Source organism: Giraffa tippelskirchi, chromosome 4 (assembly GCF_054371585.1).
Source record: "Giraffa tippelskirchi isolate mGirTip1 chromosome 4, T2T-mGirTip1v1.2.pri, whole genome shotgun sequence".
Taxonomy (NCBI): Eukaryota; Metazoa; Chordata; class Mammalia; order Artiodactyla; family Giraffidae; genus Giraffa; species Giraffa tippelskirchi.
The window spans coordinates 111,419,890-111,437,247 of record NC_137278.1 but is presented as its reverse complement, the minus strand read 5'-3'; the positions used below and the strand labels follow the sequence as shown (position 1 = coordinate 111,437,247).

The 17,358-nt window shown below is 36.7% G+C and overlaps 1 protein-coding gene across 3 annotated transcripts in view; it reads right to left on the bottom strand.

Moving 5' to 3' along the window:
• The window catches only part of SYT1 (synaptotagmin 1), a 607,838-nt gene that overhangs the window by 222,558 nt on the left and 367,922 nt on the right, over positions 1-17,358 (bottom strand). For all 3 annotated transcript variants that reach the window (XM_081593169.1, XM_081593170.1, XM_081593172.1), the window contains one exon: positions 1,354-1,536. In XM_081593169.1, coding sequence (XP_081449295.1) covers positions 1,354-1,519 — 166 coding nt within the window. In that variant the 5' untranslated portion in view covers positions 1,520-1,536. The remainder of the gene's footprint in view (positions 1-1,353; positions 1,537-17,358) is intronic.

The following is a 17,358-nucleotide window of genomic DNA, read 5'->3' as shown; positions in this document are numbered from 1 at the left end:
TGGACAGCAAAGGGACTCAGCTATACATATGCATGTGTCCATTCTCCTTCAAACTCCCATCCAGGCTGCCTGATTTTTAAGAAAAGCCTACGTCAGATCATGGGATACCTCTGCTCGAAATGTTCTAAAGGCATTTTATTTCATTCAGAGTAAAATCCTGTTTCCTTAGAATAATTTACAAGGCTCCACATCATGGAGCCTCATGTTTGCCTTCTGCCATTCTCTACTTTGCTTTATTCCACCAAAGGCACACTGAGTTCCTTGCTGTTCCAGGTGGTTTCTTGCCCAAGGGTCCTTGTATTTCACAGGTCTTAGAACTTTCTCCTCCAGGTTTCCTTACAAAGGAAATCAGCTCAGCTCATCCAAGCAAATAATAACCTTTCACCCTTTACCTCTTTGCCTTTCCCACTTTACTCTCCTGTTTTCCATATATTATTTATTATTCCATGATGGACCATATACATTTGCCTCCTTATTGATTATTTCTTTTGTGAGGGCCAAAATCTACGTTCCCATTAGACACTAGATAAGTATCTGTGTGTTTAGCCACTCAGTCATGTCCAACTCTTTGCAACCCCATGGACTGTAGCCCACCAGGCTCCTCTTTCCGTGGGATTTCCCAGGCAAGAATACTGGGGTGGGTTGACATTCCCTTCTCCAGGGGATCTTCCTGACCCAGGGATCAAACCCAGGTCTCCTGAGTTGTAGGTGCAGTCTTTACTGTATGGGTCACCAGGGAAGCCCAGATAAGTGTCTAGTAAATGTTTATATTTCAATAGAAAAGACCAACCTGTAATTTAAGATTTAAATTAAATGCCATTGATTGGACTTAGTGCTACACACACTCAAACTTAGGTCCAGTTTATGTTTTCTTTCCAGATGACCACAAAGAAAATGTTAAAAATTGTGCAAACATTTTTGAAATATTAACATATGAGTGAAAGAAAACCAAATTTGTAATAATGGGAACGTATGTTTTTGTTATTGTTTAGGAATAATCTTTACAATGGAATAATTTCATAAATAAAGATCAAAAATACAGACGGCATAACCCATAAACATTAATATTCTCTGGAGAGAGAGACATTGAAGAAGATAAAAAGAACCCACCTACATTAAACACAAGATAGTTTTCTTTATAAATTGGATTTTCATTTATTAAGTATATTTTAATACTTTAGAATACTCCATTTCCGAGAATATACCATTTTATTTTTGACATACTACCATTCTAACAATAAAAAAAAAATCACAGTTACGCTTATGTTAAGAGGAATTCTGCTTTTTGCTTCTAATGGGTAAATTGATTCTCAACCATATATTTTTACACAAGTAACAATATGTAATACTCACATGGAATTTTATGCAACTCATTCATAAACTTCTCCTTCAGCTTGGAAAAGGCATCCTCCTTTCCTTCCCCGGGACTGGCTGGCTCTGTGGCATTATGTGGTAGAACAGTCGCCTCAGTGGTGACTGGCGGGGCTGCCAGCGCCTCATGATGACTCTCGCTCACCATTGTAGGTTCAGCTGAAACTGTGAGGGGAGGGAAGCAAAAAAAGCACAATTCAGAATGGCTTACCTGACCCAGGGTTAGAGCTATTCTAGAGATGAAAAGACAGGAGAGGGCACACCTGCTGGGTAAATAGCATGTCATTAGCATATTACTTTATGTTGGCTCATGAAATATTTATGGAACCACAGCGAAGGTTCTTCCCCAGAAGATGAGGCCATACATAGTTATTGAAAGCATTCTCTCCTAACAATAGAATGAAACTGTCAAATCTCTTAGTTACATATACAGGCAATTATTTGCTGTGTAGATTTAACTCTTTAACCCATGTCTTACTTAAATGCACATGAAACAATTATTGATGACATACATGCTCTGTACTCTAAACATTTTGTTTTTTTTATAAGGAAAGATGAGATGAAATATTTATATTAAAACTGCTGATAAATGATAGCGTACATTCAAAATGTTAATCAATTTTAAAATGTTTGTAAAGAATACTATTGTAATATTGATACTCCAAGATTCCTGAATGTTATACAGAAATTAATTTTTGAATCTCATTTATTGATAGTATGCTTTCCTCCCAGGTTTTTTTTTTTTTACATTTACCATAGATAATACCATGACCAATAATTCACCTGTCTTGCTGGGTGAATTTTTGACCACTGTAAATGTGACATGATTGACTATATCAAGGCACTGATGATAAAACATGACTTGTCTAATTATTTTAGTTTATTTGGCTTGATTATATTATTGAACTATTTTATTAAATTTATTCAATTACTTTAAATGTTTATCTCCAAAATAGTAAAGAATTAATCCTTAAGGTTTGTTGTTTAGTCGCTCAGTCTTGTCCAACTCTTTGTGACCCCATTGCCTGCAGTATGCCAAGCTTTCAGAGTTTGCTCAAACGCATGTTCATTGAGTCGATGAAGCCATTCAACCATCTCATCCTCTGTTACCCTCTTCTCCTCCTGCCCTCAATCTTTCCCAGCATCAGGGTCTTTTCCAATGAGTCGGTTCTTCACATCCGGTGCCAAAGTATTGGAACTTCAGCTTCAATAGCAGTCCTTTCAATGAATATTCAGGGTTGATTTTCTTTAGGATTGATTGGTTTGATCTCCTTGCTGTCTAAAGGTCTTCTCCAAAACCACAGTTCAAAAGCATCAATTCTTCAGTGCTCAGACTTCGTTATGGTCTCTCACATCTGTACACGACTACTGGGAAAGTCATAGCTTTGACTACATGGACCTTTGTCAGCAACGTGATGTCTCTGCTTTTTAATATGCTGTCTAGGTTTGCCATAGCTTTCCTTCCAAGGAGCAAGCATCTTTTAATTTCATGGCTGCAGTCACCACCCACAGTGATTTTGAAGCCCAAGAAAATGTAGTCAATGAAACAATCTTAGCCTTCAATGCAGAAAACAGTTCCAGTTTTCTTCACTAGCTAAATAACGTTCGACAAAGCATTAAACTTCTTAATTGATACATCTTTTGAAATATGAAGAATTGAAACCTGCCCTGCCTAGATTTCTCTTAGTACTTGAGAAGTGCTCATATAAATGGAAGGAAGGTCTTCTAACAGGGTCATATTCTCCAATCTAAGCATATTCTGGACTTTAACACTTTTACTGCATAATGTAAGATTTCAGGCTGTGCTGGTGACGGTGTACATGATTTGGGACAGAAATAGATAGATACAAATAGGCCTGGGCCTAACTTCATGGTCTCAGCAGGGAAGCTGATGGACCAATAAAGCCCTTTTGAGCTGCAAAGAAATGGATTAAAAAGAGAAAACAGATAAAGGATTTTTATAGAATTCAAGCCTTCTGTGAATTAATCATGCCTGCTTTCATCTTTAGTGAAAATATAATTGAAAGTAGAATAATCTCAAATGTATGGGATTTATTAAAATCTTAATCAAAATCTAGAGATTTGGATCTTCTGAAAGGAAATAATGGATGAGCCCGATACATGAAAGTGAAGGTTACCCAGTCCTGTCTAACTCTTTGTGACTCCAGGGACTACGCAGTGCATGGAATTCTCCAGGTCAGAATACTGAAGTGGGTAGCCTTTCCCTTCTCCAGGGGATCTTTCCAACCCAGGAATCGAACCCAGGTCTCCCATATTACTGACAGATTCTTTACCAGCTGAGCCACAAGGGAAGCCCAAGAATACTGGAGTGGGTAGCCTATCCCTTCTCCAGCGGATCTTCCCGACCCAGGAGTTGAACCAGGGTCTCCTGTGTTGCAGGCAGATTCGTTACCAACTGAGCTTGATACATATATGCAAATAATCAAATTTTATAATTATTCTCTTTTCAAAGCTCTAAATTTTTCACTAGTAGCTACTAATACAATCCTAAGAGGGTAGAATCAGACAGATAGGGGTTCAGGGCTTCTCTGTTCTTGAGTTTCTTCATTTGTAAAAGGAGAATAATCATACTAAGTATGTAAGGTTTTAATTTATGCAAAGAACTAAGCACAATGTCTGGCATATAAATTTGTTTCTTCTATTGATTAATTGATCATCAAGTTGATTAAGCTATCCCTCTCTCCATCCCTAACATTTTTTGGCAGCTCAGATTTTTTCTAGATTGTGGAAAAATTTTATTTTTTCTGATTCAAGGTCACTTTTCAGAAGCTTTCCCTGATTTTCTGATTCTGCTTAGCTTTGGCTCTTGTCTCCCTGCAAAAATTTAGAGTACTGTTTTCACTGTTGGCACAACCTAGATGAAACTGTTGATACTGATGATACCTTAGCTCTCACGTTTCATGTGACTCAGCAAGACTTTAATTACATACACACACAAATGCAAACATATGCATGAAATATTTGTATGTTTTAAAAAATGGATTTGTTCCTCTACTATGAGAATCACCAGATGCTATATGCATCATTACTTGTCTCCATAGGATAGTTGAGGATATTTGAGGAATTATGGTTTATTGTGGGATTTAAAGGAAATGATTGTGCTAAATAAAATAACTAAGTACAACAGTGTCATCATTAAATTAAAGGTATATTACCTGTTTCAGCTCAATTTCTGTCATGTTCTGAAAGTGGAATGTCATTCCTGGGATGAGCCTGATGTTAAGCTGTTCCCTCTAACTGGCTACACACTTGTTCACAGCTTTTGTGCACACAGATGTTTGGGTCCTTTCTCTTGGATTGCTAAACATTTTCATATTTCCCCAGTTTATTCTGGAATGTAAAACATTTCTATATGTAGGCTGAGTGGTCTAAAAGGCTATAGGAAAAATAACGCATGTTAAAGAGAATCAACATGTAGAAAATGACCTTGAAGTTTATTCAGGGTTTTTTTGCTGTTGTTGCTAAGGAAATAAATGAATGTTTCTGTAATTTGCAAAAAAGATCCTTTTCAGACATAAGTTAAACCTGGAAGGTGTTTCATTAAAAAAGGTAATATCTATAAACTTGTAACTTACTAACCAATGATATTATCCCAACTTTTTCTGATTCAAAAACATAAAAGATTATGTAAGAAATATACAGGTAATGCTTCTTTTTACTTAATGTATACCACCGTGAAATTTAAAAAAAACGTCTTTTGCAAGTTATAAAGATATAATGGGCAGCTAAGGATCTAATATACTAACAAAGACTAATTAATTGCTGAATTTATTTTTATTCTTTTATATTCTGAGAGATATTGTCTGTAAATAACAAAACTAAGAATAGTTATGTTGCTCTTGAAAATGCATATTTATGGAAACAGGATGCTTATGAAGAAGCATCATTTGCTGATATAAAAACTAGCTAATTATTGAGTCCTGACTAATGTGATGACTTTATATTCTCTTATATACTTTAGTGCATGTGACTTTGTTTGTTTATTCAGAAAAAAAATTTATGTTCTACTCAACTCTTGATAAAAAAAAAAAGCCAACAATTACTGAGGATTTGATGTGGCTTAGATATAGAGAATCAGAGTTCCCACACTACTCCCATGAGATAAGTGTAATTAGCACCCATTTTACAGGTGAGGAGACTAAGACCAATTGGTTCATAGACAGTAGCAATTAGTGGAGTTGAGATTTGTACCTAGGTGTCCTAGCCACTAATATAAGGGATATGTACACTTTGAGACTAAAATCTAGTAAACTTGTTTTTTGAAAGAGTTTTGGACCATAACCCTTAGTAAGTAGTACGTTGTGTATTGTTCTCCAGTATACACACTCTCCCACTATGTGTTATATATGAAACACATTTCACATTGAGCAACTTGCCCTTGCTATGTGTGAAATATTCTGATATATTCCATTCTATTCTGTTCTATTTTAGTAAATTCTAGTTATGCTTATTAGTTTCACAAACCACTATTGGCTTCATAACTGTTTGGAAAATCACTATAGTAAGGGATCTGTTGAGATACAATAATACTAAACAAGGCTAATAAAAACTAAAGATGAATTTATTAAGAATTTACTATGTGCCAAAATGCTGGCATTGATATTTAAGTATAATATCCTCAGTTCTGTCTGCAACTCTGAAAAGTGACTTGGTCTTATTTTATAGGGGAAAAAAAGGATTGTGAAGAGATTAAGTGACTTATTCTACACAGATTTAGCCTGATCCAAGGTTCCTTCCACTAATCTTCAATAATAACATTTAAGTGTTATTAAGCAATTAAATCAGTACTAGAAAGGTATTTTATGATTTACTTTTGAATTGAAAAATATTTTGTATTTCTATTCACAAGTTTACCAGTGAATAGAAAACACAAGTCACCTTACTAATAGAAAGGAGATTGATTAATTTTAGAGGTATAGTTACTGAGTTTGTTAAAGTGGAATTTAATATCATGGAGTATGCCAAGAGAAATATTATTAAATAGAAAAATAAATTCTCCCCCAGAAGAAAGCTGAGGTCACAAACAAGCAATTATAAAATATATACATATTGCCCCTGAAAAAAAAAAACAACAGTGCTTAATTTCACAAATAGTAAAAGAACTGAAAGTTAATATATATTCATTGTAAACGTGGATAAATATAGATGTGACAGTGAGTATACAAAAAACTTGACAATGGGTAAAAGACCATAGTTTAGAAAAATACTTTATAGAGGCCAAAGTAACAGAACATAGTCTATAGAAGCACTCATTTTTTTTCCTAGAAATTCACAATAAAGAATTAATATAAGAATGTTTATAGTAGCTCACTTGTAGTATTTTAAGATCAGAAATTACCTAACAGAGAGGTTAAAATTATGATAATCCATAAAATAATGTTATTAAAATTAAAGGTAAGTATTTACAAATCAGGAAATATATTATAGTATTAGATGAAAATGCAAATGACTAAACATTATATAAAGTATGTCCAATTTTTCTGGATAAGATTTTTTTGTAAAAAAAGATTGGAAAGATATACTTAAAAATGTCAACATTGTGGTAGTATATTCACTTTTTTAATGTATGTTTACATTGTCAACATATTATAAGCCTAAATTGTTTTAAATTATGCATAGGGAGAAAAGCTTTAAAACTGTTTTGCTCTTGAGGAAACTGTACCTTGCAAAAAGAGATTTATTTCCTAACACCAGATTTTCAAAAAAACACTTTACGATGTAATATAAAAAGCTAAACTGCTAGAAAGAAGGATTCAGCTACATGATTAGCAAATATAATATGCAAAATAGTGACTGGGTAAAATAGAATGTAGAAAAAATTTTAAGGTATCATGAAGGCTAATACATTTGTGGTATAAAATGAGGAAAATCAGAATTTTTGGTTGCCATGACAACTTCCCTCTGTTTCTTATATTTATTCTACTTAGTAGGACTTTAATTATGTCTATCTCTGGATCTGCAAATTGATATGGATTTCTTGGCTTATACAGTGACATAGTCTACCAACCTGCATCAACATAATGATTTTTTGTTGAAAGAACTATTTCCATCTGTATTTAAGTATTGCACTTTGTAATAATAGCATGCAAAATTAAAGAGCAAACAGGAGAAGAAGGTCAAAAAATATTGAAAAATATATTATTACTAAGAAAAGTCTTTGAATGTAGAAATGCTCCAAACTGAAAGTAATTCTTGCAGAAATTATTACAGAATCCAGGAGATATCACAGAATGTATTAGTATGTATTTTTGAGGTGGAGGGCAACATGTAGTGATTTTATTCCATCAGAATTTCCTTTGACCTTCTGTAAGTGTAGGTGAAAATCCTAAGAAGATGCCCTGTGTGTCCCTCCCCCCACTTCAGAATGAGGTCTTCAACTTCAGGGAGGGCTCTTGCCAACAACTCAAAGCTGAGGAATCTCTCCTCAAGAAATACCTTTGGCTAAAGGGAACTGCTTTGCCCAGTCTTAAACCCACTTGCCCAGGGACAGCCCACATCCAGTGCCTGGGATGCTGGTGGAAAAGTCTGTCCTCCTGTCTTAGTTTGGTTCATCTCTGAAGCGCCCCCTGGAATCAGCTAAAGGCTGTGGTAACTGCATCTCAGTTTCAGCAACCTCCTTGCCTAAGTCTTCTTCCACCACTCTCTTAACATAGAAAGCATTCCCCAGTAAGCCACCTCTGACTCAGGGCAGCTTTCCAGGGAATCCAACCTATGATATCCACTTTGAAAGATTTTGGGGAAAAAAAAGTAAACCACTGTCAAAAGCTTCATTTAAATTCTTTCCCAACCCAAGGATCCTTAGGCAGTAAGTGAACTCTCACAGCATGATCAAAACCCTCTACAAGTTTGCAAATGTTTGAATGCGAGGCTTCAGGTGTACCGTCTCTCTCTTAATATACTTTCCCTTGCCGGAAGTAAGAGGACAGCTAGAGATTGTATGGCCCCTGTCATGGCAGGAGAAAGGTGGCTTCTGGTGACAATGCCAATAAAATGGCAAGAGAGAAAAGGTTGTTTATCAGAACTTAGAGCAAATGGAAGCACAGCATGCAGCCTATCTTCATGAAACCATAAAACATACAGGGTCGTGGGCCATCTTTCTTCAAAATATTGATTCAAAATATATCCAGGTATGTCCAGATTTTACCTATGTCTTTCATCACAAAAGTCTCCTAAGAGGTGCAGGAAGAATTCTGCTTATGAATATGGTTCTCAGCCAGTATCTCTCATAGACATCTGCAAATTGTACACAAATGGGCTTGCTTAGCTTTACTTTGAATAAAGAGTCAACATTCCACCTCAGTCCTACAAATGTCAGTTATGAATACAAGGATGTCCTTAATATATGAATCCCAGTGCTTGCCCATCTGTTGTCCCTTTTCACTGGAACATCCTGCTCACAGACTCTAATGGTGGAAAAGGATCTCTGTAGATTACACCATCACCCCTTACAGCCATGGATGCAGCAAGTTTAAGGAAAAAATGAGTATCTAATTGGAAAAGGTCAGTTTTCATTCCAATCCCAAAGAAAGGCAATGCCAAAGAGTGCTCAAACTACCGCACAATTGCACTCATCTCACATGCTAGTAAAGTAATGCTCAAAATTCTTCAAGCCAGGCTTCAGCAATACGTGAACCGTGAACTTCCAGATGTTCAAGCTGGTTTTAGAAAAGGCAGAGGAACCAGAGATCAAATTGCCAATATCCACTGGATCATCGAAAAAGCAAGAGAGTTTCAGAAAAACATCTATTTCCGCTTTATTGACTATGCCAAAGCCTTTGACTGCGTGGATCACAATAAACTGTGGAAAATTCTGAAAGAGATGGGAATACTAGACCATCTGACCTGTCTCTTGAGAAACCTGTATGCAGGTCAGCAAGCAACAGTTAGAACTGGACATGGAATAATAGACTGGTTCCAAATAGGAAAAGGAGTACGTCAAGGCTGTATATTGCCACCCTGCTTATTTAACTTATATTCAGAGTACATCATGAGAAATGCTGGGCTGGAAGAAACACAAGCTGGAATCAAGATTGCCGGGAGAAATATCAATAACCTCAGATATGCGGATGACACCACCCTTATGGCAGAAAGGGGAGAAGAACTAAAGAGCTTCTTGATGAAAGTGAGAGAGGAGAGTGAAAAAGTTGGCTTAAAGCTCAACATTCAGAAAACTAAGATCATGGCATCTGGTCCCATCACTTCATGGGAAATAGATGGGGAAACAGTGGAAACAGAGTCAAACTTTATTTTTTTGGGTTCCAAAATCACTGCTGATGGTGATTGCAGCCATGAAATTAAAAGACGCTTACTCCTTGGAAGGAAGGTTATGGCCTACCTAGATAGCATATTTAAAAGCAGAGACATTACTTTGCCAACAAAAGTCCGTCTAGTCAAGGCTATGGTTTTTCCAGTGGTCATGTATGGATGTGAGAATTGGACGGTGAAGAAAGCTGAGCACTGCAGAATTGATGCTTTTGAACTGTGGTGTTGGAGAAGACTCTTGAGAGTCCCTTGGACTGCAAGGAGATCCAATCATCCATCCTAAAGGAGATCAGTCCTGGGTGTTCATTGGAAGGACTTATGTTGAAGCTGAAACTCCAATACTTTGGCCACCTCCTGCGAAGAGTTGACTCACTGGAAAAGACCCTGATGCTGGGTAGGATTGAGGGCAGGAGGAGAAGGGGACAACAGAGGATGAGATGGTTGGATGGCATCACTGACTCGGTGGACATGGGTTTGGATAAACTCCGGGAGTTGGTGATGGACAGAGAGGCCTGGCGTGCTGCAATTCATGGGGTCGCAAAGAGTCGGACACGACTGAGCGACTGAACTGAACTGAATTCAAGAGCACCTCACTTAGATGCTGGCCTGAGGCCAATGACACTCTTTAGCATGAAAAGCTGAGTGAGGCCAATAAGATTCTCTCCTTCAGGCAGTGAAGCTATGAAATACCCTTAAAGAAAGTGAAGCATAGAGAAGAGGAGAAGCATGCGAGCTGTCACAGAGTTAATAAGTAAGAGAGTCAGGGTTTCAAATGCAGCTGATCCCAGGGCTCACATTTGTGACCACCATGCAGTCCATCCCTCTGTCTGTCCTGCTTGCTTTGGCTTGGTTTTTAGTTCTTTCTGAGTTTCACTACGTAGTATCTTACAAAAACTAATATTGATAGTAATCTGAGTATCTGTACCTTATTAATCAAGAAAGCATAATGAGAAGGAAAATCTACTATGTGGGTTCACTAGGCTTAGTTGTTTCTGGAATATCTGAATTTATAGCCAGAGGTGCTGAATGCTGTCACTCAGACTGCTCTACATTCATAACTGGACGTGTGTGGGGGAGTGAAAGACCTGACGATGCTGAGTGATAGGGGGCCTCTCTTGTGCAGGTTTACAAAAGTTCCACGGAGACTCATTGGTAGTGCAGTGATTAAAACATTCAACTGTGAATACATTTTTTTTTCACAATACATTTTTCTCCCCGTTTTTACATCTGTGAAATGAGGATTTATTTTCCTTGTAATCGATAGCATCTCACTATCACTGCCAGCCAGGCCTGTGCACACCCAACTGTCTTCTTACTTCCATTGATGTTCCAGTAACAAATCATTTAAGGGCCATGTGAGGAAGAGATCTGAATCCTGGCATTGGTCTGAAGCTTTCTAATGTAAGCTCATACACTCAAAACTAGCAGAATGAGAGTCAAACAGTTTGGAAGATTTTAGAAGCACTAATGGAACAATATTTAAAGAAATGCCTTATCGAACACTCTTGATGGCACAAAAGAAAATGGTGTGTAAGAAAAAGATGGGTATCGTCAACTCTGAGCTGAGAACAGATTTAGAAATCTTTGTAATTTATTAACCATTCTCTTTTGCTTTTATTTTCCTTAGCATACACGAAAATGATACACAATAAAATCTGTCTAAATAAGTCAATGATCATTCAAAAAGTACAAAATAAAAATTCAAGTGATATGAAACCATTTCTTGACATAATTTGCAGTACTTTTTCTTATTGGTCTATAAAATATTGCTGCATCTTATAATTAATGGTTTCTTAGAGTACATGAAATAGACATTTCCTAAAGAATAAGAGAAAGCATGAGCATTGTTTACAAATAATATAAAGTAATAAACTGTATAAAATTTTAAACAAACTGAGTTTCTCATTCCCAGAAGATCAATCACCACAATTATATTTAATAACTATAATCAACATAAATTTCAGAAGAACTAGCTAAAACAAAAATGAATCCCAGAGCCAAATGAAAACCATACTCACTGTGACATTATTTCCCCCCTTAGATCTATAATATAGAGAATAAAAGAATGGAAACAATACATATCCAAGTCAAAACCGAAGTACTAAATTACTGTGGTAATAATACAGAAAATCAAGAATTCTTACACAAATTGAAAATTTCCCACCTATAATAGGGAAAGAAATCTTGGAAATTGGGATATCAGAGATGTTTCTAAAGCATCTAATAATAAATTCACAAATTTAACATTTTTTCTAGTAATCCGCTTATGTACACCCATTTCTCTACTAATGCAGTTTCAAAAACTATAATTTATTTTCAAAGCATCAGTCAGTAATGGAGAACTTTCATAGCTTTAAAAGGCCTCCCAAGATTTTGGTAAGAATGACAGGGTCATGATCAAGAAAAGACAGCAAAGAGCTATTTCAAATGCATTATAAAGACTTCAAGTACATTTTGTAGTGTTTACAAATGAGAGTTAAGGTCTCCCTTTTTTATTTTTTGATTAAAAAAAGACATGAAAACCAAGAGATGGAAAGGCAATTTTGCATGGATTAATTTAGCCTAATTTTCATCAACAATGTTTTTGTGTTCAATGTTAATTGAAGTTACCTCTTGTGTTGTTGTTTAGTCGCTAAATTGTGTCTGACTCTTCTGTGACCCCATGGGCTGTAGTTTTCCAGGCTCCATGGATTTCTCAGGCAAGAATAGTGGAGTGGGTTGTCATTTCCTTCTCCAGGGGATCTTCCTGACTCAGGGACAAATCCTTGTCTCCTGCACTGCAGGCATATTCTTTACCACCAAGCCAGCTGGAAACCCCATCTCCTCTATACAGTAAGGTGTAAAACTTGATGCTTTTGGCAGTTTTGGAACAGACACAAGTTAACTGGATCAAGCCAAATGACTCTTAAAATGTTTTCTATAGCAGTAACAGAATAATCATTTGAAATTCCCATCCTCCATCACTTTGCTGAAATCCTGCTCTGAACTTGTGCTGTTTCTGAGCTGCAGCACTTGAGATAAAATGTAAGCTTGTGACTCAAAGCCCTCTTTGATCAAACAGTCTGCAAACTGTCATTGTTTTGTTACACAGGGAAGGAAAACTTTAAAATTGATCTACCCACAATTCAGATTGTGGTAAATATGATGGAAATTGCTGCAGTATCCAGTTAAAAACAGTATATTAATAAAGAAAATACCTAACAATAAGCCCATACTATTAGCGGACATTTTTTTAAGAGCTTGAAACATAACTTATTTAATGCTCACTAACTAAACCCCATGACTCATTCCATATTATGTCCTTTATAGACAAGAAAATTTACCAAAACTTGCATAGCTAGTAAGTGTTGGAGCGAGGCTTTGAATTGCCACAGGCTAGCTCCAGGGCCCATGGAATTTTGCCTCACTAATAAATAAATACATGTTGAATGAATAAATTGTGTGCCTAGAGTGTGTCTGGTATGATACTGGGTGCTCTAAATACTTTAAGTAGTTCATTCACCATCTGTATGCATTCCTATGCATACCGATGCATATCGATGGTTTAAATCCAATGTGATATATGCTCTAGTAGAAATGATTATGAAAGACTGAACTGAGAGGACACACCAGGTAGAAAACCACACTGGGATTTAAATATCTGTGTATAGTTGGTCCTGAAGGCTAAGTTTATATACTTAATATATCGGAAATGAAGTCTTAAAAAGTGATTTGGCTTATTCTTCCTGAATTCAACCTTCTATTAGTGTGCTAATGAATTAATTGGGATCTGAGACTTGAATGAACAATACACACAATTTACCAAATAATAATAAACAAGATCATGAGTTAGTTGCTTACCTAACAGTTATTCCTTCCTTCTGATTTTGGATAAGCCATATTTTTTTTCCCCATGTAACTACTACTCCTTATCCCTAGCTGATGGATAAATCTTACTGTCTCTGTGTCAGTCATGGTCATCCCATATTTCTTCCCAATGGATGGTTAGTGCAATGGCAAGTGATCCAGTTTGGGCCTTTGTGGTATAAGAAGAAGTCTAATGGGACTTGGAAGTCTACTGGGTGATGTCTGGGAAAGTTTTTCTAACTCCTAAAAATATATACACAGGAAGTAATTTCTCTTTCATTGGTTTGTGTTATATTTGTGTGTAGCAGCTAGACCTGCTTGTAACCATGTTGTGATCATGAGAGACTCTAGTAAAGGACAAGACTGATGCTTTAGGGGTAAAGGAGCTGAAAGTTGGGAGTAATCATGGCGCTCATGATAGGCTGAGCTGCTGTACTATTTAACCCTACAACCACCATACCTTGGAACTTCTTGCAATGAGAGAGAATATATTTTCTTTGTGGTTTAACCCATTTTGTGTTGCATTTTGTGTTGCCTACAGTTCTAGGCGGTACCAGTGGTAAAGAATCTTCCTGCCAAAGCAGGAGACATGAGAGACCAAGGTTCAATCCCTGGGTCAGAAAGATCCCCTCTAGAAGGAAATGGCAACTCACTCCAGTATTCTTGCCAGGAAAATTCCACGGTCAGAGGAGCCTGGCAGGCTATAGTCCATGGGGTCACAAAGAGTTGGACACAGCTGAGAACACATGCATGCACACTCAGAGTCAAAAGCTAGCAGTTACAAATACTTCCTAACATGATCTCCACCATAACAAAAGTGAAATATTTTCCATAGGCTTATTTTCTACTATGCTATGCTAAGGCTGTTTGCCCATATCCTTTACTGTGTGTGTCTGACCTCTAGTTTTTGATTCTTAGTCTAAGAGACGCTCATTACATTTTCTCCTGTTCAGAACAGACTCTTCCTCTACATGCCATGAATTATGGTGAAGATCGTAGTCCTGCATCCTAAAGTGCTAGATAAATACAAACTGAATTGATTTGAAATACCAGAAAATTTTGGCTTTATCATTGGTTCTAATTTAGAAGATTTTAAAGGTTTAGGTAAGGTTCTAATTTTGTACATTTTATTCAAATTGATCTACATTCTAATATGTCCATCGCTAATCAAAATGTGTGAGTTTGGGGACATTGTACAACTGTGCCTTGATCCACTTGGAATATTATAGAGGTAAATCAGGGGAAACCAAACACTTGGAAAGCATATGTGAAAGGCAGGTACCCTATCATGTCTATTACGTGGCACACTCTTCATGCATTTCTTTGTTGTTGTTTAGTCACCAAGTCATGTCCGACTCTGCAGCCCCGTGAACTGCAGCATGTCAGTTCCTTAGTGGGTTCCTTTTCTTTTGCTTCTTCTCCTCTCACCTTTAAGGATCAGTGTGAAAAATATGACTTGATAAAAATCGTTATTGATAGTTTTTTTTTAACCTTCATTTAGCCAGCAATTGGACTCAATGCCATTTCCATTTGAGTGGTTCAGTAACAGGACAGATGAATATATTGCAGTTTGTATCATAGATCTTCAAAGGAAAAATTCAGTGTAATAGTTTGGTGTTGAGAAGCATGATCTGTAAATATCCTCTTATTTGCATAATTAACAGGCATGCTGGCTTACTGACAGCAATGTGTAGAGTCAAATTGCTTTTTCATTGTAGATTTAGTAATTACAGACACTATAATTTTCTTGACATGAAGTCATTCTGTATGTAGTCTTATCTCTTTAGGTTTTTCCCCAAGCATATGAATAACTTGATATTATGACATGGTGGAAGAAAACGGAAAAGTGATCTAAAGTACTTGTCCTGAATGTGTCCATCTTCCTCTTTGAAAGCTGTGGGGTGACTTTTAATCCAAAATGCCATATTATAAGATCTTTCTGATATTCTCAATTAGAAAGTATCCCTACCTTACTGTGAAGCAACAGATGCAGGGAAGATTTACAATTTGCCCCATTGTGTAGCTCAAGAGCATTGATGTTTAGAACCACAGGTTTATTTAAACAACCTGGTTATAAACTATGATGCATTTGTTGGGAGAAAATGTTGATATTTAGCCAAACTTTTTTTTCTTTCATGCCATTAATATGCAACTGCTTTTCTTTAAAACAGGTAATAGCAATAGCTGAATCTCAATTAATATCCAACTAAGAAGATATTTCAGAATGAGGACACACTGTTACAGAGTCATCACTGAATGTCATATTACAGATAAACTAACACTTTTACCAAGGTACAAGTATTCTAATAGCATGAATAAAATATAAGTGCTGATTTCAATCAACTAAAAGTCACCCTGTATTATAGAAGGTAAAATAGAGAATCAAATAGGAGCTATGACTTAATATCATTTCACTTGTTTACCAGAGATTTTATTTTTGGACATCACCTGTGGGCTTTTGAAATCAAAGACCAAATCAGTGAGAAAGAATAGCAACTGAAAAAAAAAACCCAAAACTCAAACCAAAAGACTGTGTGAAAGCTTTGTGCCAAACAAAGAAAGAAAAAGGAGGAATACCAGCAAAGCACCACTAAAATTAATGGAGTAAAATTATAAAACTGAAGTGAAATATGAGGGGTTTTATAGAAACAACTTCAAATCACATAATGTTCAAGGCTAGAAGTAGAAAGTGAAAGTGAAGTCGCTCAGTCGTGTCCGACTCCTAGCGACCCCATGGACTGCAGCCTACCAGGCTCCTCTGTCCATGGGATTTTCTAGGCAAGAGTACTGGAGTGGGGTGCCATTGCCTTCTCCTTGTAGAAGTAGAAAGAACAGGCAAAATATAGCTCTACTAGAAACTTTCAAGCTACACAGGTGAAAGTAATAACATACCTAAAGGAAAAATAAGTCAAAATGTAGGAATTAGGGTGTAAAAGTGATAAAATCCATCAAGGGGCAAGGAAACCTGACCCAGGAATCAAACCCAGGTCTCCCACATCAGAGGCAGATTCTTTACCATCTGAACCATCAGGGAAGCCTACAAGGTAAGTAGTGTAGTTAAAGAAGGAGCTTGGGAGCACACAGGAGCTCGTGGATGGCCAGCTTGAGAGATCTGTTTTGACTCTTGTCTTTAAGAGTATTCTAAGCCAGTGTTTCATCAAAACCAGACAAAGGTGTCACAAAAAAAGAAAATTATAGGCCAATATCACTGATGAACATAGATACAAAAATCCTCATATTAAAAACATGTTAATTAGATCATACTAAAAAGATATTAAAAAGATCATACATATTAAAAAGATATTAATATGTATTAAAAAGTTCATACATCATGACCAAGTGGGCTTTATCCTAGGGATGCAAGGTTTTTTCAATATTTGCAAATCAATCAATGTGATACACCACATTAACAAACTGAAGGATAAAAACATATGATACTCTCAATAGATGCAGGGAAAGCCTTTAACAAAATTCAACACCCATTTATGATAAAAACTCTCCAAAAAGCAGGCATAGAAGGAACATGCTGCTGCTGCTAAGTCGCGTCAGTTGTGTCCAACTCTGTGCGACCCCATAGACGGCAGCCCACCAGGCTCCCGCGTCCCTGGGATTCTCCAAGCAAGAACACTGGAGTGGGTTGCCATTTCCTTCTCCAATGCAGGAAAGTGAAGAGTGAAAGTGAAGTCGCTCAGTCGTGTCTGGCTCTTAGCGACTCCATGGATTGCAGCCTACCAGGCTCCTCCATCCATGGGATTTTCCAGGCAAGAGTACTGGAGTGGGGTGCCATTGCATACCTCAACATAATAAAAGCCATATGTAATAAACCCACAGCAAACACTATCCTCAATGGTGAAAAAT